The following is a 25,079-nucleotide window of genomic DNA, read 5'->3' on the forward strand; positions in this document are numbered from 1 at the left end:
TAGCTTTAAGACAAGCTGCACACATCAAGAATTCCTCTTCTACATGGGGAAAAAGCACTGAGGGCCATAGAGCAGTGATAGAGCACATGTTTGAGGTGCCAAAAACCTCAAGTTCAGCTTCCTAGTTCCCCAGGATCTTAGGTGACAGGGCTGGAACACGCCTGTACCTGAGTTTGTGGGGAGCAGGCTAGGGAGAAGTAGACTAGGGAGAGGCAGCAATGCAGCCCCAGATATCTTTCTTGGTGACCACCAAGGAGCTTTTCCCTGTCCTCCTCTCCTTTAACCAATACATTTTCTTAACAAGAGCTGGAACGGCTGTGAATTACATTTTTGCTGGTGCTGAAATACTGGGGGTCCAGAGACATTGCTTATTGTGTTGGGGTTCAGATCCCAGCTTTACCTGCATTCTATCTTTTGGACATGATATTTGTGCTTCTGTCTCTCATAGCACCCACCTTCTGTTGATTTCCAGGACAGTTTCTGAAATTGTCAAATATGTTCAAGGCTCAAAAAGGTTGCCTACTACTGGAATAGACAGTGAATGGGTCAGTAGGCTAAAGCAGATCCATAAGTACAAGAGTCCTGTTCTTCTTGCATCTAGAGCCATATCACATAGGCATTCTTGGTGGCTACTTCCCAGCTTCAGAACTTCCAGATATCTGACAAATTGTGCACCTGAGTATTCTTCATAGACAATGCAAGGTTTCTTCCTTGTGCATACATATCAATTAAAAGCTATACCTGTCATGAGCAGGTCTCTCCCTCCCTCTTTTTTACTCTAGCAAATTTTCTACTCTAGCAGTTGAAACTTAGAAGCACAGGCCTTTTAGCAAAGCTTAACAAGTTACAAAACCATATAAATCAGCATCACATTCTCTTTGAGATGTAAGAGAAGTATCTCCTCGTGTAAGAAATAGAATCCTATTCTTCCCTTCTTCCCCTCCCTTTCAGAAAAGCTTCTATCTCAACCCTTGGGATGGTTCCTGATGCTTGAGGGCCAGATGGCAGGAATGCTGGATACTTCTTCATTGGTCTGCCCATTTCCCCTGTATTCTCCTGACTAGGTCAAGGAACTCCTGCTGAATCTCCTTCCCCACCAGTTCTGAAAAGTCACACTCCTTTTCCCAGGAAGGTTGATTCTCACACTCTGAGAATCTTCACCGGGCAACCTTTAAACTGCAGTTACCTGCCTGACTCTGTTCCTCTGCCTCCTCCTTGGAATGGAACAAATCTAGCTGAGGAGACTATAATATGCCAAAGATTCCCCTCCCCGCCCCCCACCCATGATACAGAAGCATTTTGATATTTATTTTGTAAGCAAACTTTCAGTGCATTTTTTGTGGCATAGCTATTTTGATGTGATTGATCAGCCCCATGGCATCTTCAGCATCTTCAACATCTTTGAAGAGACTGTTGCTTTGGCTTTCTGCATCTTCCCCTGGATTTCAGCTTACATGGGACATATTTTTTCAAGACATTGACTGTTTCACTTTGTTAGGTGTGTGGGGGTTACAGCACCAGAATGTAATACCAAATTTGGAATTATGTAGCTATAGAGTCACGCTTTCCAGGAACAATTGCTGCACAAAGGTAGTACTGAAAATGCTGTCTACAATGGCAGCTTGGCACAATTGACCCAGATATATATATGAGGACTTTTCTGTTCAAACATATAAGAACAAAAGAAGGACCTTCCTGTTTCAGACCAAGGTTCAACTGATTCAAAATTCTGCCTCAAGCAATGTCCAGGTGGGCACTTTTCAAAAAGCTCCAAGCAGAACTTGAAAGCAATAGTTACACTTTCTGACTGGTCTCCTTATATATTTCTCAGTATTGTGCCTCTAAATAAGATATCCCAGTACTAACAGCCATTGAATGATGTCCCCCATATGAGGATTTTGTGCATTTCTTTTTTCCCCTCTAACCTGGCAGCTACCATTCTAGTGAAATCTCTACATTACTTATTTCTGCTGAGTATTTCCTTTTATCTATCCTGACCCTTATGAAAACAACTTCATGAAGTGAATCTGGGAGAAATAACATGCTCTCTTTCCTATTCATATATTTATTTCAAATTCTTGTTACAAAACAATCAATTTGGGTATACCATGGAAATCATTATATAATCTGCCAGATCTAGATCTAGTCATATTTTGAGAAAAAAAAATTCAATCAATGGGACTTGAGTAAGTCATGACTTGGAACAGGGATTTAAGTACCATTTATTTCCATAAGCTTACTCCACATGTTACTAAGTCTGGATTCAACACTACATCTATAAATTCTGAATATTATGTGAAGACTGTTATGTAATTGTTAAGCCCAACTATAAGCTGCTACTGGAAATCAGAACTACAGGTCATGTAAATAATTTTCCATGCAACAATGCAAAACACATGATTGAGCTTTACCTCACGGCAACACCATGTTTCTCCATCTGTATCTTCAACTTCCAAGCGAACTTTGTATATCTTACTAAACTTTTTATCTAGTTGCAGTGATGCATGATAAGCCTCAGCACTCTTAAATGATCCTTTGGAAATTAAGACTGAAGCAGATGAACCTTTGTCATCACAAACCGTCAAAGTTAATGTTAGGTTCACAGAAATGCATCTAGGTACAATGGTGACATCCCAAATCCCTAGAAATCAATAACAAATATAAGTTTGTTTGAAATTCTTAGAGAAAACTGAAATGCAGAGAATGCATGCCTGATTATTGCCATATAATTTTGAAGCTTGATGGGCAAAAGGCTGGACATTTAAGACACTTGACCTTTCGATTACACAAAACGTACCACTTGTTTGTTGCTACTGATTGTTTCAAGAGTATTCCAAATCTGTGAATTATTTTGCAATGTCACAATAAGACATGAGTATTTCTGTTGACCAGAAAGAGTGGAATGATTTCAAGACAGGAATAAGGAGGACACACAGAGATCTCAAAGATGTGAATCATACTTTCAAAACTCCAAAATTTGGTTTTAGGGTTCAGTTTCTGTATCCATTGTACCACACTTAGAAGAATTCCAGCTATCATTTCTATTAAGCCTAAATCTCTATCATTCACTTTGCATTTTTATACATACATGATCATGCTTGTCTAGCAGAACCTATATATTTTCTAACAAATTAATATCTATGTCAGTATATTTTTTCATCCTGGTATGGATATGGGGAATATACTTTCCTTTCAATGAAACAAAAAGAAAACAAAAACAAAACAAAAACAATTTTTACAATCTATTTCTGTGTAAGAATTTACAGTATATTATTTATACAGGAATAGAATATAATGTGCAAAAATATACATAGTATGGGATTATTCTTATGTGTCCATGCTCAAGATTCATCAACATATTAATTAAGGTCCACTTAAAGGAAAATTCTGTGCAAACCATGGCATTTTAATAGAAAGTCTCTATGTGGAAAACCAGGTTGAAATATTCATTTTCTTCTAGAAATTAGACAAATTGGTTACAAAGCTCCTAGGTCACAGAAGTTTTACCCAAACAGTGGAAATCAATTGGCCCCTCATTATTGTCATTCCACTGCTTAATCAAAACTTCATTTAGAGCCAAATTACACATTATGCTGATTGTACAGCTTAAACCATACAGGGCTTTTGACTTGTTGCTTTAACCTCTATTGTAACCATACATGGACACAATTTGGATCAGGGCCACTGTGTGCTGACTCTCACCATCAGTTCCCCACAAATATTTATAACTACAATGGTTAATTAATGGCTTGTCTTGCTAATTAGTGTAAGACTTACGGCTGGTGCTAATTTGAAGGTAGACATTCAAATAACATGCTTAGCCACAGTTAGTATAACCTGCAAGAGCAGGAATAGAGTAAGCTTTGGGGCTGTGTGCTTCCCCCTCCCTCCTGCAATGAATGCAGAAGTAAAAGCTGCAGACTCCTTGTCCCAGCTGTGCAAAACAGGGAGAAGGAAAGAGGAGCCCAAGTTCACTGTGATTTATTTCTGCTCCTGCAGATCATGCTAAATTATGTTTTCGCATCTGTTCAAATGCAGCCCATATGTGGCAGCATCAATATATAGGGATAAAGTTTCTCTTCTGATATTCCTGCCGATTATACTTTTAGAAAGCATAGAATTTTTATCCCATAGAACAGTGATAAATAAAGCAGGTGAGGTCCTTTAGAAGAAACCCTTGTGGAAATGTCTGACATGTGGGAAAGGGCATTCTCCTGTGGTGTTCTCAATCTCTGGAAGACACTTCTAAAGCTGTACTCGGTTTCCAGTCTCTCTGCATTCAAGAAACAAATCAACTTTTTAACTTGGCTTTTAACCATTGTTGTTATGGTGTTTAAAATAGCTTTTAATGTTGTGCTCTGTTTTTATTTGATATTTTTATTTTCTGAACTTCTGTAAACTGCTTTGGTTGGCTTTGGAATGCCAGCATTTGAATATTATTAATAAATAAGTAACATACACATAACAGACTTTCAGCACAACATGAATACGATCAGAAGGTAAATTTCACTGGGTTTAATGAGGCTTACTTCTTCGTAAGTATACATATGGTTGCAACTTTATCCAGGAGAGAACACAGTAATAATTTGTTTAGTTTTGGAACTTCTAAGGAGAGGGAACAATGTTGTATTTCAATAAATGGTTGCTGAATCTTATGGTATATTTATTTTGTTCTAATACAGTTGACATTTATGCCAACAACTGAATACATTACTGATGTCTGCTCTTAATTTAGTTCACTGCAATTTAAAAATTTGAATGTGTGCACATCCATGTGTGCATACAAGTATGTGTGTGCATGCACAAGCACACACTTGTGTGTTGGGGGTGGAATAAAGCACACTGCTAGAACATATGAAAAACATTCAGAAACAGCTTTTGTTTTATAATTGCTTTCACTTGAGAAATCTGCTGTTTTCTTTTCCTTTTGTTCCTCTGCTGCATCTAGCCCCCAACACTCATTTTAAAACATTGCTTATACTTCTTGTATTTTTCCCTTCTTTAAACATTATAACTTCATTATCCAGCTTGGCAAAACACCAAGGGGATACAGTCTGCATAAAAGATGTTATTCATGATAAACCTGTATTATATATGGATTGTATTTTTATTTTCAGATCTGCCCTGGAAAGACAAAGATAACATGTAGAAAGAAAGAAAGAAAGAAAGAAAGAAAGAAAGAAAGAAAGAAAGAAAGAGCGTTTTGATTATTTTGCATCTCACCATGAACATTTTCTGGCATAGTCTCTTTCCTGACTTTTCCAAGAAGCTGTAACTCTTGCTTCATTTTTCCATCACCAACTCCACTGTCCAACCATTGCTGGCATGAGAATACATAACCGGCATCATTCTTCTCTAATTCTTTTATTGTGACTTGTTCAAGGTACCAACCAGCTCCATAACCAGATTTATTGTGTTCCACTATCACTTTGCTTAATAACCCAAGATCTATTGCCCGGACAATGAAGGTACTCATCTATTGGAAAAAGTAAATAAAACAGAACCAATGCCCACATTATTGTAAACATACCCATCATGAATAAATAATTCTGGTAGGAAAAGAGAAACATTTTACAATTCAATTTACTGATACTTAAATACAGACATGGTTAGCTTTTCGATATCAAGCATTATTTAGAGCCAACTAGAGGTGTGACAGATCAAATCTAAAATCTTTTTGCCTTCTCTTCTTGAAACATTTATTAGCTCATTAACTTAATGAGCCCAATAGTAATATTTCTCAATGGTCCAAAGCAGGTGCTTATTAGGGTTGTTATTACTAAATCATTTTAGACATTGCAAGCAGAAGCTGAAAAACATGTTTCAAAACAATGCCCAATGATCCCCCAACTTAAGTCTCCCATTTTGACCTATCATGTAGAGTTGCAGGGGAGATCTAGGTATGTTCTAGGCAAGGGTGTGTATACGGGGCTCATGGCCAGGCCCAACAACAATATATCAGTATATTGTTGTCAATATATCAGATGAACTAAGTGTGGACCCCAACACAGGAGTGGGCATAAAGTAGATCTCCAGCTGTTTCAAACTTGAACTCCCACATTTCATGCTGGCAAGGGCTTCTGGGAGTTATAGGACCTGTTCTGGTTAAGCATGTATATGATGACTTGTTAAATCTATCTTCTGTCCACTCCTGCCATAAGGTATGCCCTTGTTCCTTCTGCAGTGGTTCCTTGGCAGAAGTGTTTATATAGAAATTATTCTCTGAACATCCCTTTTTAAGAAATTGCCATGTACAAACACTATGCAAGTTGTTAGCCTATCTGCCCAGCTACCTGTAATTCTGTGAAGGAAAAGAAAGTACTATATGAAAATGAATTATTGCTTGCTTGTTTGTTTATTGCCAAACAGCTCTTTTCATTTACTGTATTTCAAGATCTAAATACCAAGGACAACATAAATGAAGGTCAATGACAACCCCAGAAAGTTGTCAGTATTCAGTGCCTGAGAGTACAATAGGTTAATGTAAATGAGAAAAAATGAATTATTTTTAGTTCAAATGAGCATCTCCTTAAATAGTATGATAGTTTCCAATAAACAGCAGTGTGGTACCAGCTGCAAAAGTGCATGTTGGGATGAATAAATTAGGTTAGAGAATGAATGTGTGCCTATTTGGGAGAGAATATGAACAAGTGGGTGGAAGTGTGGGCACTTGTAGGTAGTAATAAGAAGACCAGATGGATGGTGGAAAAAGCAGCAGCTATAATGTCATCTGTTGATAACAACTATACAACCAGAAGAAAAATGCAATAAAACAGGAAGAAAAAAATACAAGACATTTTTATATTTTTAAAAAACAGATAGTTCTACATATTTTTGCCTGGATAGGAATGTGGTCTACAACACTCTCAGAAAGGTAAGACACAGCATATCATTTTGACTTGTACAAAGGAATTTCTGCCAGTTTTACTTCCACACATTTATCATTTTACAAAACAGTTACCATGGCAAAATACAGCTCTTAATGTTAGGCATAAAAGGCCCAAAATCAGCAACAGTCAAGAAGAATGTATTGCAAATAACTTTGGGAACACTGTAGCACTTCTGACCTTGTTATCTGCAACAGCAAATCCAGTTGTATGCTGCACTATATAAAGTTCTACACACAATAGCCTCTTCCAGCATAATTCAGCTGTGGATCTATCATTAATCTCATTCTATATGACAATAAATCATAGTCCTCAGGAAATAATAGTCAAAATCATCCCTTTGCTATCAATGAATTCTTATTGTGATGGATTAAACTACAAAGTCTTCCCTGTTAGTCAGAATGTATTTTTGTCCTGTGTAATTTTTCCCTTTGTGTAAAGACCCATACCCTTCATTGTAAATATAACTGATGACATGAAAAACCATTTTATTTAAATTGCATTGCCTGATTTAGATTCTGCTTTAGCTAGGCAAATGACAATTTCCTACACATTTAACCCATTAAACTAATGAGAGCATTTAGCTAGAAAGATAATTACTTAAGTAATATAAACCAGCCTTATTCATTGTGATTTAATTGAATTGCTTCATCTTCTTCTATCATACAGTTGTGCTAGCATACAGAACTAGCAGCATTAAATTCAATTTTGGCAAATTATTGCAGCTGAATAGAAGAATTACAGGTTTTAGAAGAGTTCGCATGAGTCATATAGTTCAGCCTCTGTAGCAGCAGGACTCCCTAACTTGATAGTTGCCAGTCAGGTGTCTTTTAACTCTCCAAGTTAGGGTATCATCAACTTTCTGAAACACTTTCCCCATAGCTATTATTAGAGTAGCCAAAGGCTGAACTAGCCAAGAAATTGAAAGTCCATAACCAGATTTAACCCATTAAATTTCTTCTAAACCTGTCACCCAAACTGAATTGTGATCAAAACCTGAATTTGGGCAGGATAAAATTGAATTCAGAATTGAATGCAAATGTCTCATGCTATAGACAAAACTCGCCAAGCATAGCTATTGTGGAAGCACCATTTATTTCTACATCTTGCACTGAACTCTCAGACAAAGCCCATCAAATGAATGGAGTCTGCACTGCAGCAGAGCTTCATGGATTTACTTCGGTCTGTATTGGTGTGCCATTCATTTTCTATAAGCCTTGCTTAAGAGGACTGATATGTACAGGAAACAGTGCGAATGAAAATCGTGGCAGCTTGTGCTCACAGCTCAGGCAAGATTCCCCAAAGGCCAGAGTTGCAAAGGATGAGAGACTTTTCTTTCTCTGTCATTAAACACAGCTGTTTCAATGGGATCACTATGCACACTGGGGTATTTTGCAAAGTTATTTAAACTGTTAAATATAAGGTCATCTAAAAATCTGTGATTTGTGAGCTGTGATAAGAGAATTCCATGGCTGTGGGACCAGAACCATGGAGGCTTTTCTGAGTGGCTTCACCACTGTGCATCAGTCAGAAATCTGTCTGCAAGAAAGCAAAGAAGGACATACAAATCTGTCTGGAAAGGACCTTGAGTTTTTCAGTTTTATGATTACTGCCTTGTGAAAAGGTATGAATGTGAACATCTTTTTCTCATTTTCTAATTTGATCCTTCATTCCAGCATTCTCAAATAAAACAAATTGGCCACTTCTGCCTATCACTGGACTGATTTGCTACAAGCATTTAAGTGTGGCTTTGCATGTGGCAGCTGAATTTTTCTCACCTTTTGCAGACCATGATGAGCGGGGCCATATCTCTAGCAAAAATCTTGGGTTTGGCTGTTCTTTGTGCTTTCACATGACAATACCAGGGATACCAGGGACTGTGGCTATAATAGTTCTCATTTAAACGAATGACTGTGTTGTAGCTTGTACACAGTCTGCATTCTAGCAGATATCTGCAAAGCACCTGAAGTGAAATCCAAACTAATTACATACTCACCTGACCCTTCTCAAACTGTGCACATGATTTTGAATTTCTAAGTCTTCTTTTGGAAGAGTCTCCATTCTCCCCAAAAATTGTAATGAAGATCTGTGCATCTGTTTCTGATGCAGGTAATGTTCCTGTGTGGACACTGATTGAGTAAATAACCTCTGTGAGGGAAGATCAATAAAAGAAAACATGACAAAGAATCCTGTGCAAACAGAAAATGAAAAAAACAAAAACAAGTATTCATCTATGGAGCTTCCATCATTGTCCAATGCATATTTCTAAATAATATTCAATTCAGTATTGAAATGCAACCAAACTTAATTGACGTGTATGGTAACTGGTCATTTTTTCATCAGAAATGACCTCTCTGTGAGTCTGTGAGCAAGACATACACATGTAGAGCATTTCAAGAGGGGTGGGATTGGGAAAAGGCTTACGTACAGTCTTCTTCCAAATGCTTTTTGCAACAAATCAGAACTTATAGGGATATTGCTAATATAATACAGAGCAGGGGTCTCAAACTTGCGCCTGCAGGCCAATTGCTGGGATGGGCGGGGCACAGGGGAGGGGCCCTGCAGCCTTCAAAGTGCTGGTGGCGCCCGGGCCGGCCTCCAGGAGCGACGCGGGATGAGCTGCCCACCACCACCACTTGATGCGGCCAGCCTCACCAGACTCTACTTCCAGCGGCCCCCAGGTAAGTTGAGTTTGGGACCCCTGATATAGAGCTATATTATGAATATATAGAAATATTTAAATATGCTTTAAATATAGAGATGGCCCAAGCAAAAAAGGCCACTGGCTTGCAGTACTGTTTGGCAGTCTTTCTTTGCTTATAGCACAACACCTCCCATGAGCATTAAGACAACAAAATAAGATTGGTATTAATGCAATTTGACCATGCTCAACCCCTACACCTATTTTCAAGGGAATGCAGGGAAGAAGAGGTAGAATATACTGTTAGGTAGCAGCTGCTTAGAAGGTTAAGATATCATACTAAAAGCTGATGAGACTATTCATGACACAATTTTACATTGCAAATTCAACCATTAGATAAAACTGAAAATCCACTGTAAAGGAAAGGGAGCAGAAAATATGTAAAACACACTGTAGGAAATAGGACTTTAAACTGACCGCATTTTTTCTTCTCTTTTCTCCATTTTTCATAATACTAGAACCTGAAGTCACCCCATGAAACTGAGTGGTAGGAATTTTATGACAGGAACTAAGGAGGTGGGGATACCCTGCATATGCCTGCGGATGGATTTGATAGGTATTACTGAAACTGGGTGAGATGACTCCCAAGACTGGAATATAGCAATTGAAGGATATAACTTGTTCAAAGGTACAGAAGAAATAAGAAAGGAGGTAGAGTTGCATTATATGTTAACAATATTATCCATGCATGGAAATAGAGGAAGATGAGCCTAGTAGCCCCATCAAGAGCATCTGGATCAAAACAAATATGTCATGTATTAAAATAACATGGTGGTTGGCATCTACTATTGACCACTGTTTTGCCAAAGGCAAAGGGTTCTTTTGGATCCAGAAGTGATGAGCACACAGGTGGATTAAAGTCTAAAGATTTTATTCTAAACAGGCACAATAATGTAAACCAGCACAATAACGTGGAAAGGGGTGGAGGGGAAGAAAATGCAATACCAAGTAAGCTGGATTTCCTCAGTCAGCTGTCTGGAGCCACCCTTTGTGAAGCCCTCATTTTGTCCAGTGAGTAGTACCTTCCTCGGTCAGGTCTACACTGGAGCAACCTTGGGCGAAGCCACGAGGCTTTTTTCTATCCTAAATCTATGTGCTATTCAAAACAATTAATTAGCCACATCTGCTGCCTGTGGCTCTCACAATGATAAGGATGGTTCCAAGGTCAGCAAACAGCTTAGAAAAACATTCTTTTGCATTCCGGAGAGCCTCAACTGAGTTTTTACGGGGTGGGCCTGTTAAGGTAAGTATAGAAGAGCAATTGTGTCACACCACCCTAACTCCTTGATATACAATAGTCCTCTGGTGATTTTTCTCTACAACCACCCAATCAAAGAAAAGATGAAGATGACTCTTTTATTAAGCAAATTACCAGTATGTCAAGGGAGCGTAATGTGGAAGTAATAAGCGACTTCAATTACCTTGATATCTATTTGCAGTATAAATTTAGCCAAAAATGCCTGCTCCAAGAAATTCTTGGCGTGCATGACTGATAACTTTCTTTTACAGAAAGTGGAGGAAGGAACTAGAGGATTGGTTTTCCTTGACTTAGTAGTGACTAATAGGGATAACTAAGTGGATAAAGTGGAAGTCACAGGAATTCTCAAAGAAATTGACCACAACATACTTGAGTTCTTGATTTTAAAGAAAGCAAAAATGGAGCATAGCCATTCACATACTCTTGACTATGGGAAGGATGATTTGAATAAACTCAGGCAATGTTAAGGAAGCTCCCATGGCAAATGACCTTTAAGAAGAGAATGAGTAAAAGATGAGTCAAATTTTTAAAGTTTTTGAAGACACAATTACAAACAATTCCAACAAAAAACAAAAAGAAGAAGGGGAAAAACCAGTGTAGTTCCACAAAAAGCTTCAACTAGACCTAAAAACTGAAAAGGACATTATAGGAAACGGAAGGAATACCAGGCTATAAAAGAAGACTACAGAGAGCTAGCACGTAAGTGCAGGAAAACATTAGAAGGCTAAAGCTGAGAATGAGCTGAGGATAGCAAAGGATGCTAAACTCTACGTTAAAGCTTTTTCTTATTAAATGCAGTGGGGCTTGTTCCCATGCAAAGGCTTTTCTACATGATGCCAATATTGGACTATTGGATCTGCCTTTTAAACTATTATTGCAAATGTGTATGAAAAGTGCTAATTATTTTAATATGACCATGTCAGACCTCAATTGACAATCCTGGTCAACACTTCTCCCTCCTCCTCCAATAAACTGTGTCAGAATAGCTCAGGGGTACAATTAAAAGAAGCTTGACCTGGTTTTTGTAGAAACCAAGAGACAAGCTACCTTTTTCTTTCTATTAATTGTAGGACTTTACTCAGCTGCTAATTTTCATGTAGGGAAAATACAAAATTAATGATGCTAAAGCCCTGCTGTTTGTTCCAGATCAGCTGCCTTCCTCTGAGCCTGCCAGTTAGATAATTGCAGCCACTATCAATTAAAGTGGTGTGAGGAAGTGGCTCAACTTTTTGCATCGATTTGTATTAATATTATTCACTAAGACAATAATCATCTGTAGAGATTATTTGGATGTTTGGATGACAAAGTATAGTTCTGAACTGCATATGTCTTTAGGCAGTATGACTGAATCATCTTTTTTGGAACAAGATCTGTGTTAACCCCACATAGAACTCAGCACTGAAGAACTAATTTTGCTTATTTATCAGTTTTGAATGAAGGAAACTATTGGTAATGCTTGACTCTCCATTTTAACTTTGCAAAGGATATATGTATCATCTAAAAAATGTTACAGGTACATTAAGGGAATTCAGTTACTTCTGGGTTCTAAGTCTTACTGAATTTAATGAAATTTAAGCCTGCCTTTCTCTAGAATATGTGCAATTTTTGTGCCCAGCAGAATATATTACTCCATCCAGTTAAGCCAGATCTCCTTGGTTTAAATAAACTTATAGCCTGATCCTTGTTCATTGAGAACTGAATCCTACTGATTGGCAAGCAGAAACCATAGGCCTGCAACTTAAGTCATGGAGATGTCAGTAGAATTAAAGAGACGAATGCACATATTTCCTGGGTTTAACTAGTTGTGGGAAAGACTGGAGGTGACAATGTTCTTCACTGAGGCACAATTATTTATTTACTTATTTTAGAGCATTTCTAAATTTTCTAAATATCCTCCCAGGTCGGTTCTAATTAAAAACCATTAAGAGTAATGAGATTTTAAACAATATATGATTATGGTTTTATAAAACATGTTAGTTATATTCCAAAAGGTATACATAGTCATCACATCTGAGAGAGTAGCTTTTAACTTCTCAGAGAAATGGGAATGTGCTAGGTAGTTACACTGCTCAAGTCACAAAGAGTGGCTTGCACTGAGGTAATTAAAGCTACTCCTTACATTTATGGGGCAGTAAACTCCACTCAACAGGGTGGGGCTTATTTCTGAGCAAATATGCACAGGATTGCTCCATAAGGGAGCATCTGGTATGATGCAAGACAAGAAAAGTTTGTCCTACTGTGGTGCATGTAAACTTGCAAGAAACAGCCCATTTCTAGTCCCCTACTGATGCCTTCAGAACAGAGTGGCTGTAGCCACTTGAAGCGTCAGTCAGATGTTGGCTCTAGCAACATGATGAACACTTTGCAGCCACATGGAAACAACAATGCTCAGTTCATGGCACCTACTGGCAGCTCCATGTGGCTACGGCCACCATGCTAGATGTGTTAACTAGTTGCTAGAGGAAAAAGCAGTGTTTCTTCCTACATTGTCATAAGTTACTGCTATGGAGTTATACACAGAAGAAGATAGCTGCCGGATTATGTCAATAGTGTATCTGATCTAAGATTCTGTTTCACAACATGGACCACAAATTGGTAAGACTATGTGTTCACGTAGATAGGTTCATAACATCCAAAAGGTTGCATGATGCAGAAATATGTGTTCCAGTGAAAAACAGCCTAGACTCTTCTGTTTGCACTGGAGAGCTGTGGGCCCCTAACAAGAATACCTTTTCTATTGTGGAGTAAAACCTCTATGTGAGATTACACAAAAAAGATGGAGGCAAGCACATACAATACACAAAGTACTGGCAAAGGTTATAGTTCGGCCTATCCATTTCAGGGAAGTGCACCAAAATAACACCTGTATGAAGGAAAGTAAGGCATCACTTTCTTCTGCTGCTGAGACTGATGCAACCTTCTGATGTCGCAGTGGAAAAGAATACATTGTGCACTGACTGCTCCTTTTTTGCCATACAATCTAGAGATTTGAGACACAAAAGTGCTCTTTAAAAAAAGTGTGTGGGTGCAGACCTGTAATTTGTGTCATGAGAATGTGATATTACAATTAACTATACCCTGAGTAATGCAAAAACTTAATATGGTGACCAACCACTGACTTGGTTTAGGTCTGCCTAGCTTGTGTAATTGCAAGAAAATTATGCTAATGAATGTAATTATTGATAAGTATTTAGTTTCATAGAAATGAAAAATATATGCATGGTGCTTAAAACCAAATCCAGTTAAATTCAATTTTGAAATTTGTTAGGTCTCTGTTGATGTTCCATGTCAAAAATTGTCATGAATTATTCCTGTAGAATAATTAAATAATCATTCTGTCTTATTTTCTACTGTGGTAATTCCTGACATTGAAAGTGCATTTCTTTCCACTTGTCTTGTGGTTGGGCAACATACCCTTAAGTGGCATTTCATCTGGTCTGACTGCTGCAAATTCTGTCACTGCCTCTGCACCATTTTCTTCAAAAAGCCATCGGTTTAAAGGGTGAAAGCCCAGCTCTTCTTTGGTATCCATATCTTTCATCCGGAGCTGCAGAATGACAACAAAGCAGAAAAAGCCCATGCCTTCTTTGCTTTTAGTGAAAAGCTGCTTCAGTATCCCAGGGGGTAATGGGGACATGGATTTCTTACAGAAGTTTAAACTACAGTTCTGAATCATAATAGTGTATTGAAAGAAAGGCAGCTCATTAGCTACTGATTTCTGGTTTGATTCTCCTGTTTATTCATTCAATATTTTTATATACCGCTTAGCATTAAACAAAAACTTCAAAGTAGTTGAACTACTACAACAGAACAATATATTCTGAGTACACTATTAAAATAATATAAAACTGTGCTAATAATTCAAAGCAATGCAAAAAGCAGTATGGCAGATGAAGTTATTTACAAGTCATAGAAGATCTAGTGAACAAGAATGTTTGCAAGAGGCATTTGAAATGCACCACATTTTCTGTTTATGATTTACACAAGCAATAGTCTTTTTAGTGGTTGGGCACTTGATTCATTTGGTCAGAGAATGAGCAGCAAGGCCTCTCAAGATCTTAATGGTTGACTGGGTGTATATAGGGGGAGGTGGTTTGCCATGTATTCTGGACTTTATGTTTCTACATAACCTTGTGCATGCTTGGTAGCTAATAGGCAGACAGTACAGTTCTTTTAATGCAAGTGCCATGTGAACATAGTTGGGTATCCATCCCACTGAGCCTCCTAGCTGCTGCATTCAGGGAAGCATACATGTTCCCTTGTCATTTTACCCTCAAAACAACCCTGTGAGGCAGGGTAGGCTAATAGTGGGTGACAATATCAGCTAGTGAACTTGATTTTACACTACCCTCATCAGAGCAGCTCTGTTTTCTTGTTGATCATTCTGAAAATTTCTGTGCTAGATGGGCCCAGAAAGATGTAAGTAAGTGACACTATTTTCATGAATACAGACAAGAAAAGATCATATCTCCTTTTATGTTTAACATACAGACTAGCTATTACCAAATTTAACAAGGCTTTGAAAGTTTTTAATACAGCTTTGAAGCCCAGCTTATTTTAAAAGATGGCACTATAACAAGAGAATAAGCACTGCAGAGAAAATGCTTCCCATTATACTCAGGGAAATACTATTTTTACATTGTAAATTCAGGGCTTATGTAAAGCTGTAGATTGACACTCACAGAGAATGGATTCTCATATACAGTTACTGAACATGAGGAGGAAAACAGTGTATGTACAAGCAATGTAGGACAATTTTCAAGTTACTGTGTTACCTCCTTTCCAAACTGTGATTATAAGGCAATATAGAGAGAATAAAACATCTTTGTATTGAGACCATTGCTATGTGGAACTTACCTGCATGGCTAATATAGCTGAACCATGAACCATTGTCACTGAGTTTTTTAACAGGTTTAAACATTTTAAATCCTTCTCTTTCTAGATCGATGCGCCTCAGTGATTTTGGTGGTCCTACTAATGGAACAACTATGGGCAAACTCTAATGTAGATGTAAGTCCACGTAAATCCCCCTCACAATTTGCCCTAGTTGTTTCTTTCACCTTGTTGTGAAACAGGCTCAATTTAGCCATGAGCAATTTAAGTTCAATTGACTTCCTTGTAAGTATGAAGCACGACTCAACCAGGATCCAGTCCAAGAGTTTGCTGCTATCAGTCCACTGTATGAATTTAATTCGATCTCTTCTTTTCTATCTTATTCAGCTTCTTTAGGGTTGATTCTTATTTTAGTGTCAGTCACATAAAGGGACTTGATGTAATCCAGACAATCAAAGTTGAATTCAGAAAGGACTGAAATAAGGATGACTGTAACTTAGGAAGGAAGATTTCCTAATGACTCAGGGTTACAACCTGACAGTGTGTCTTGGTATATATGTACAGCAGGAGTGCTTTTTATCAACTCCATTTGAACCTTATCTTTGATATTCAGTTCTAGTAATTATCATTCATACCTTTGTGCCTTTGAGTTCAATTCCACTAACATGTTCTGTACAGGGCCTTCCTAATGGGGTTGAGTTACAGTTTCCAAAGTCTGTATTGGAATAATCTTCTAGGGATTATTAGAAGAGCTCCTCTGTTTCCACAAAGTAATGGATTGCTTGGATCTGTTAAAGACTACCTTTTTCCTGTATGTTCAGATATGAATTTTGGTTTAATCATGGGACATTGTCTCTGGTATATTATCTTAATGACATGCTACAACAAAGCATAAACAAAGTATGCTCATATGTTACTTCTCAAATTTGATGCCTCTTCTTCTTTGTATTAGTCCAAGCCCAACCATCCTGTAGATCATCATCTAGATTTTTTTTGCTGGAATGTTTAGTAACCAGTGTGTACATGTTAGCAAGTGATGTTGCTAAATTATCTTGGTTTTTTTTAGTATTTTAATTAGTTTGTTTTATGACCTTATTCCTTATGACTAGGTAGATTGAACTATATATTTGCATAAATAGAATAATCTATCAAAAGTCTATTTTAAAGCTTATATAATAGTATATAAATATGAACCTTGCATTTTACAATCTAATTCTGCTAAAGTACTATAGTAAACTGGCTATACAAGACCATATCTAAGGTACCTTGTGAAGTTTAAGTCCTCTATTCATGCTTAGATTTGATAATATAAAAGAAATCTTTGTTATCCTTCCAATATCACCAATGGTCAACTGTTTGAAAAAAGAAAATACTGTTAGCTGAACTGCAATGTTGCACATTCTATTTATCATGAAACATTATTTTTGTGTTCTTAAATCTCACCTTAAGTCTCACCTTAGCTTTGCAATAATCTTAAAAAACCCTAGATAAGGTTGTTTAGATAAGCTTTTAAAATGCTGAACCAAACTGCATGTATTTGTTAGAAAGATTGTTGCACCTGAATCAACGGAGATGCAGTAATAAAAACCGAATAATACAAATTGTTAAAAGCAAAAGTCAGTAAGCACACTGATGAAAGTCCACTCATCAGTTCCTCTTCACAGACTCAATCAGTGCTCCCAATAGTTTATCTTGAGTGCTGTTAACATATTCCAGATATTCATGCAGGTTAGCAAGCCCAGAGTTAGTTATTTCCAAAAGTGAGCTTAAAAAAAAATAGACACCTGTTTTGAAAGCTACATGATGTTAAATGAGCTATAAAATATGTATTGTTTTCCAGTGTCTTAAGAACAGTTTTGGAATTGATATGTCCTGTTCCATCAGGAATTCCAGTTTTGCAGAGAGACAATGGTTTAAGTAAGAGGTCACAAGATAAGACAGCAGACTAAGAAATTTCAGCACCCTGGACAGTAAATAATGTCTCAGAGACTCAAGACTAAACTGGTGAGAGACAAGTTACCCTAGCAGTGGTCTATAAATGGAAAGGTTTTATGGACCTGACTGGAATAATCCTTCTGTGAACTGTTTGTTCAAGTGTTGCACCTGCTGTTTACAGTGCTAACACCCTGTCCTGAAGTTATTGGCTTTTTCCGGAGGATAAGGACCTGAGGAGTGAGGATAGCTCCTCAACATATTTCTGTTCAGTGGAGAAGCCTAAGGTCCATTTATCAGAGTAAGAGTGGACATATTGTGGGGTACTAGGTGGAAGACCATACTTGATAAAGATCAGAGAATGGTTCTGACTTCTAAGAGTTGCTGGTCCTGCTGGAAAACTTAGCCTCTGTGTATTCTCAGTCCTGGGCTAAGACAAGGTACTCCAGCGCTGGCATCAATTCTTATAAAATTACAGAACTAAAATATGCATAGTTTTATATGAAGACACACCTTCGGATTACATTTGATAAAGTATTATAAGGTTGCATTCATTTTGTACCTGGTGTTTAGCCATTCAAAAATTTTAGTTCATATTATGAACATTGCTAAATTCATGTCCTGCTGGAGCCAACAAATAATTAGATATGCAGGACAGAACTCTAATATCAATATAAACTTTCACACTTACATAATGTAGCATTGTGTGATAAAGCTTGAAAATCCAAAGTAGTAAAGACAGTGTGTGTTACCCAGTGGTAAGATCATTATAAATTAGAAGCCTACCAGAAATGGTTCGTTTTTTAAATTCTGAACTGTCTGTGCAACGGATATTCCACTTGTTCCATACAGCACCACTTTTATATCAGACATTTTTTCTGGAACATGGGTGCAGGCCACCCACATTTTCCATCTTCCTTGGCTTCTAGCATCAAAATCTTTAATTGGACCAAATGTTGCAGTCATTTCTAGATGAAAAATAAACATTGATCCAGAATGATACATATTTCAATTAAAAGGCTAGTGCTAAGTGCAAAGTATTTTTCTCAGCTATCTCTAGTATTTCATCTTTCTACTTTCATGTTAAGCTATAGTACTACCATGTATCATCCAATATGGAAGTCATGGCCCAAGAATACATGGTGTATGGTCAGTACTCCCTAAAGCTGCTGTCATGGGAATACTGGTGTTAGATAATCTGTGCCAAATCCTACGTGCTTTAACAGCTGAACACTGGATCATACAATTGATCCATCACAGTACTTTAAATGGACAAAACTGGGAGGGCTTAAGCTATATTAATTTCCAATAAGTATGTTTCAATAAATATGGAGCTATATTTATTTTCCAATAAATATGCTTCCAATACATTTTCACACTTACTTGGAAATCTTAGTGGAACTTATGGATAAGCTTATTTCAGGATTGGGGGTGGGGGTTGTTCTGAGCAGGTGTGGCTAATTTGGAAAGTATGGGAACAATGCAAGCTGATGCTGGTCGCAAAGTCCTGAAAACAAGCTAATTTTCACTCTTGTGGTGTTGCATAGCTGTTCTGGACAGCATTTTTTATTATTGTATATTTCATGGGGGGGGGGGCGCATGTGGCCCACAATCCATGTGTTTCTGACCCTGTCCTATAGCTAAGTTAATGTCAATACCATGTTACTACCATACAGACATAGATACATACATATTAAAGCATTACCTTTCAGTGGAACTTGTAATTCTGCAAAATCTTTAGTTGAATGTTTACTGATCCAGTTATTGTGAACAAAGGTATATGTGCTAAAAGGATAATTTCCTTCTTTTATTACAATCTTTTCTAGGAACCAATCATCTAGAAGAAAAAAAAATCCAAAATGTTTCTATTAATCCACTTACTGTTTTTGTGCTCTACCTAAATAATTAGAAATACAGAAGATTTTACAAATGAAAAATTAGCTATTTCATAATCCTATTAATTTTCTTCAGTATGAAGTCACATGACCAGCATTTGTCTAGGTAGCTTGACCAGGTATACACAGTCAATAGCACTTGTGCTCTTTCGTTCTACCCTGTATCCTTTGGCTTATGGAGTAATACTAAGTCCTGTTCTGTTCTCTGTGTGTCAGGAGCTGGCCTGCTCTGGTTCTGTTGTTCACCATATTTGCAGGATTAGTCCCTGGCCCTGCTGGAGCGCTCAGTCTCCTGATGAGCACTAGCTGGGAGCCCTTCTTGATGGCAATCCCAGTAGCTATTAATTGTTGTGAGTTAAGAACTGTGTGAATAGGCAAAGCCTCCTTTGATGTATCTGTCCTAGCACCTACTACTTCTGAAGATGTAAAACATTGATCTAGGTGTCTGTTTCTTAAATATCAAAGGTGTTGCAGAGAAAATGTCAAAGCATGTGGCTTTCAAGTCAGCATGCCTATCTAAATTCTTTCAATAGGTTGCCTTTGTCTATTTGCATTTACGGACACGTTCAGTCACCTTTCTAGAATTTGTTGCCAAATTGCAATCTGATCAATATGTATAGATGTTTTAATTTATAAAGCATACCTTTATTCAAACTTTTAAATCCTACACGGACGTGGTTCAACTTCCCAAGGTGCACTGCTTTGATTTTGAAAACATTCACCTGCAATTTGAGAAAAGTTAATATTGTTAGTTTATGTGAAACAAGTTTCATCTGCCATTAACATCCAAGGACAGTAACTAAAATGGAAACATTACAAAAATTTTACTCCTCACCCAACCATGCATAAATGACCATTTCAGGGTAAGTTATGATATATCATTTCCTACAAGATTATAATAAAGGAATGTGCAATACAGCTGATGTTTTACGTGTCATTGAGTAGTACACATTTATTGCAAATATTAGAATATTGTGTTCTTGACAAGTGCAGTATTTCCTGGAGTGGTTTAAAGTTCCAGTAACCTGCTCATTTGTAACAGAACTTCTAGAATGAAATGAAGAAAATCAGATGGATTTTGGTTATTACGCAAAGTGACCTTGCCTTTCTTCTGAAGAATGGGCCTCAGTCAGATTTTAGATCCTGGGCTAGACTGGTTTGACCCAAGAAACCATATGCTATCATCCTTTAGGTATGTGCCTCTTTTTCTTTACACAAATCCATTCCATCACACACATACACACACAGAGCAGAAATTATATCTTCTATGCAGCTTATATCCCCTCCCCATGGAAAAATTCCCCTGGTATTTCTTTATACTAGAGCTACTTCCCATTATTTTTTACTTTCCCCACCTTCCCTTCCCCCTCAAAACATCTTCTCCCTTTTCTAACTTGCCACACACACACACACACACACACACACACACACACAAACACACAGAGGGAGGGAGGGAGGGCAAGCAAGCATGTACACCTGCATTCTAACATTTATAATTGGATCAACATAGAATAATAGCTTCTAACCAGTCTTCTAAACAATTTATTCACCAGGCATGTTGCAAATACATGGAAAAATGATGACTGGATAATGGACTTTAACTAAACAACAAAGCACAGATATTCACTGTGGTTTACAAAGCACATGAAGGAGATCCCAGCCTTGGATTTAACACCACCAACCATGGTAATCTGTGTGATACAGAACGGGATTGGCTCGATAAATTTACAAAATAATTATAAATGGTATTTTCCCTCTCCGATATCTGTTTACTGAAGAGCAGAAATCAAAATGGCAACCAATCAATTGAAAATTAAATGAACATCCATTGGTTTCCTTTAGAGAAATATTAATCCAATGCTTAGGTCTCTCACTAAAACCAGTTACTTAATTTTTATTAGATTTTTTTCTGATTTACAAAGGTGGATTACTATATGGATACTAAGATTGTAAATATACTATTCTCCCTTGAAAAGAATGACATGTGACATGTTATTAAAATAATCGGACCATAGTTATGCATACGTACTTAGTCACAGTTAAAGTTATAGTTACCTCTCCTTTACTAAACGTGATTGGACCTTTTTTATAATTGTTAAGCCATCGTTTCCCAGAGTCACTCCTGTCCCCTTGAATGCAAAGATAAGCATCTCCACTGGCATCAGTTTTCTTTTTGTCTCCAGTATACAGATGGACAGAATATTCAACAACTGCAATAAATGAAAGAAATATATATCACTATGATGAAAGCAATCTTGAAACTATTTGTCATTGGTTATAAGGTAGGATTACTTACCAGGCTACTATCTGTTGTACAATTTTACAGATACATCCGGCATACTAGACATATATCAGCTAAGGAATGGACAAATCTCATTTAACGATTTGCTCGCATGTACAGTAAATAATCCTCTCACTTCCTGGCAAATAGATGGGGAAGAAATGGAGGTAGTGACAGATTTTATTTTCCTGGGCTCCAAGATCACCGCAGATGGGGACTGCAGCCAAGAAATTAAAAGATGCTTGTTCCTTGGGAGGAGAGCTATGGCAAATCTAGACAGCATACTAAAAATCAGAGACATCACCCTGCCAACAAAAGTGCGTATAGTCAAGGCTATGGTTTTCCCAGTTGCAATGTATGGCTGTGAAAGCTGGACCATAAGGAAAGCTGAGTGCCGAAGGATTGAGGCCTTTGAGTTGTGGTGCTGGAGGAGACTCCTGCGAGTCCCTTGGACCGTAAGGCGATCAAACCGGTCAGTCCTAGAGGAGATCAACGCTGACTGCTCTTTAGAAGGCCATATCCTGAAGATGAAACTCAAATACTTTGGCCACCTAATGAGAAGGAAGGACTCCCTGGAGAAGAGCCTAATGCTGGGAACAATAGATGGCAAAATAAGAAGGGGATGGGAGAGAATGAGGTGGCTAGATGGAGTCATTGAAGCAGTTGGTGTGAGCTTGAGTGGACTCCGGGAGATGGTGGAGGACAGGAAGGCCTGGAGAAATGTTGTCCATGGGGTCGCAATGGATCGGACACGACTTCACGACTATCAACAACAGTAAATAAGCAATTATTCCAACAGCAGCACAAAAACTTCTTTTTGACACAATTGGATTGGAGGGATCCTATGGTGTCCAGCCACTGGCACTACTTATTCTGTATTAGCAAAGGCCAATGCCTTCCTCATTGGACCAACAAGCACTAATTGTCATTGCACTAGCAGAAACCAATGTTTCCACAGTGCAGCTAGTCCAGCAGCAATGTGTCACTGGATCCTTCCCACTGTCTTGCAATATGTCTGGTCAGAATTAGTTCTAGCTCAGAGGCCTTCAATTCTGGCTGCTACAGAATCAAATGTCATTGAAAAAGGCTATCAAGCCACAAACCTATGCACAATTAGACAGAAAATCTGGAATTGCAGGATTCTCCTGCCAGCAGCATGAGTTGCAGCATTCCCAGAATGGCTGACTAGGGAATGTTGTGAATAGCAGGATTTTTTCTGTCCAAGCATGCTTAGGATTGCATCCTCAATTCCTAAGCCCTGCAACAAAATAGATCAGAAAAAGAAAATATATGTGAGTGAAGGTGGCCAACTACATCTCAAACATTCAGAAATGCTCATCAATAAAAATGCATAATATACATTGTGAAAGACCTGCTTGTCTATTAATGGAATCAACATTTGTTTATTGATTATCTTTATATCCTGCCTTCTTCCATTATGGAACTGGTGATAACAAACATGGGATTTCCATTTAGGTTCCTATCAGGGCATATATTAGACCCAAACTTATTTAGCTTCAGCAAAAAGGTTGCATCATGTACTATCATGTGCTGGGAAGCAAAACTGGGAGCAACACACACTTCCTAATGAATCAAATCAAAGTCTTCATGTGGGTCCTCTCCTCCTATAATACAAATCTAGAGGGTTGGAATTCTCAGCTGACTTGCCGAGGCAAACCCAGAGATGAGCTAGGCAGTTGCTGAGAACCAAGTGTCTCAAATTTTATGGGAAAGTCTAGTGAGTTAGCTGATATAGGAAGGGAAGAACTAGCATCATTACCCAGATCATATAGTGCCATGTTGAGAGGGCAGATAAATTGAGAAGCATCAGAAGCTCCAGAAGATTGGCACATAAGCATCAGGATCCACCTCAAAGGTAGGTTTTTTTTTATTTGGAAGGAGAGGTTTTGAGTCTGGAATCAACTTTGTGTCAGTAAGCTGCGTATCCCTAATGACCATTAAGCTAACTTTGCTTGTGTCTTTTGTTATTGACTTCTGCAACAGTCTTATTTTGTATTCCAAAGAGCTAGTCAGATTTAACATAATACAGACTTTTACTTAGAAAGCTTTTGTAATGACATGCTTGGGACCAGAACACCTGCCACTAGTCTTATGACATTTAGAAATGTCTGTATTCAAATTCTACTTTCTCAGCTCTGGACCATTCTTTGTAAGTATGACTTAATCCAGGGTATTTATCTGCCATGTTAGTAGGATAAATGATATTTGCTGTGCTCTAGTAAAGTACATTGTATAAGTCATGCAAATGTATCTAATGCATGCATTTTGGTTTAAAAATATCCATTTTTTGCAGGATCCTCTGTTCATTTGTTCTATGTGCATAAACCTTCACTGATGTATTTACCGGCTGATACCTTAATGCCCTGAAGCTATTTTGCTAATTAGATACTCTGGAAAAAATAGCCTAATTAAATTTGCATAAAATATGGACTTATTCATTTGAAGCTTTAGTAAAACTAAGAACAACCTGTTCAGTCAAAAAAAGAAGGTTGCCAGGGAAAAAATAAGTTCCTTCCTTATTCTACACTATCAAAATCTATGTGGGTATACCACAGTCACCTTCTGTTTTCACAAGTATTCCTACAAAAACTTGAACAAATATAATTTTATTGCTATGAGTTGCAGGCTAAACTGCTAAAGGATCCAGAAATCATTTATGCAGTTTCTGTGGCAGTGCTTGCAACTAGTGATGCCATCAGATTTCATAATTCAGCAGCTCATTGGTCAAAATGCATCTGCTTGTAATGCTCACCTTTTTTAATGAGCCCAGACTGATACATTATAAATTTGCTATCAAGTTTGTGAGCTTCAGAACAGGCAGAGTACACAGTTTCTCTCCTCCCAAAATTTTCAGTTCACTTACATCAAGATCCTTCCACCCCCAAGAAAGTACATGAAAAGACTCCTTAGCTTTGGTCCTACAAGGAGGAGGACAATGTGTCTTCCCTTCATACCCATGACTGGAGACAATGGGCAGAAATTATATGAAAGTGGCAGGTCACACGAAAACAACCATAGTACCAGAGAATGGGTGCCAGAAAAGGGTCTGACACATGATATCATTCTACACTAGGCAATTCCAGATTGTTAAGGTCCACCTTGATATTGTGCATGCACAAAAACTTATATACATGGAATAAGTTTTAACTGAACTCATGTGGATAGATTTGATACTTTCTAAATAAATTCAGAACAAATTTATTTGGGGTAAGCTCATGCAACACTTCTAACAGCATATACTGGATCAGTAGGGAAACAGTATGGATTGATT

General features: G+C 37.7%; 1 protein-coding gene across 1 annotated transcript in view; it reads right to left on the reverse strand.

Moving 5' to 3' along the window:
- Positions 1 to 25,079, reverse strand: part of RP1 (RP1 axonemal microtubule associated) — a 211,587-nt gene that overhangs the window by 27,874 nt on the left and 158,634 nt on the right. The window contains exons 37-45 of the mRNA XM_044424207.1: positions 21,562 to 21,716; positions 20,150 to 20,228; positions 19,317 to 19,448; positions 18,398 to 18,579; positions 16,945 to 17,031; positions 14,261 to 14,393; positions 8,884 to 9,035; positions 5,224 to 5,476; positions 2,412 to 2,641 (exon numbers count right to left, since the gene is read on the reverse strand). Coding sequence (XP_044280142.1) covers positions 2,412 to 2,641; positions 5,224 to 5,476; positions 8,884 to 9,035; positions 14,261 to 14,393; positions 16,945 to 17,031; positions 18,398 to 18,579; positions 19,317 to 19,448; positions 20,150 to 20,228; positions 21,562 to 21,716 — 1,403 coding nt within the window. The remainder of the gene's footprint in view (positions 1 to 2,411; positions 2,642 to 5,223; positions 5,477 to 8,883; positions 9,036 to 14,260; positions 14,394 to 16,944; positions 17,032 to 18,397; positions 18,580 to 19,316; positions 19,449 to 20,149; positions 20,229 to 21,561; positions 21,717 to 25,079) is intronic.

This window comes from Varanus komodoensis, unplaced genomic scaffold, assembly GCF_004798865.1.
Source record: "Varanus komodoensis strain SLA01 unplaced genomic scaffold, ASM479886v1 scaffold14_1, whole genome shotgun sequence".
Taxonomy (NCBI): Eukaryota; Metazoa; Chordata; class Lepidosauria; order Squamata; family Varanidae; genus Varanus; species Varanus komodoensis.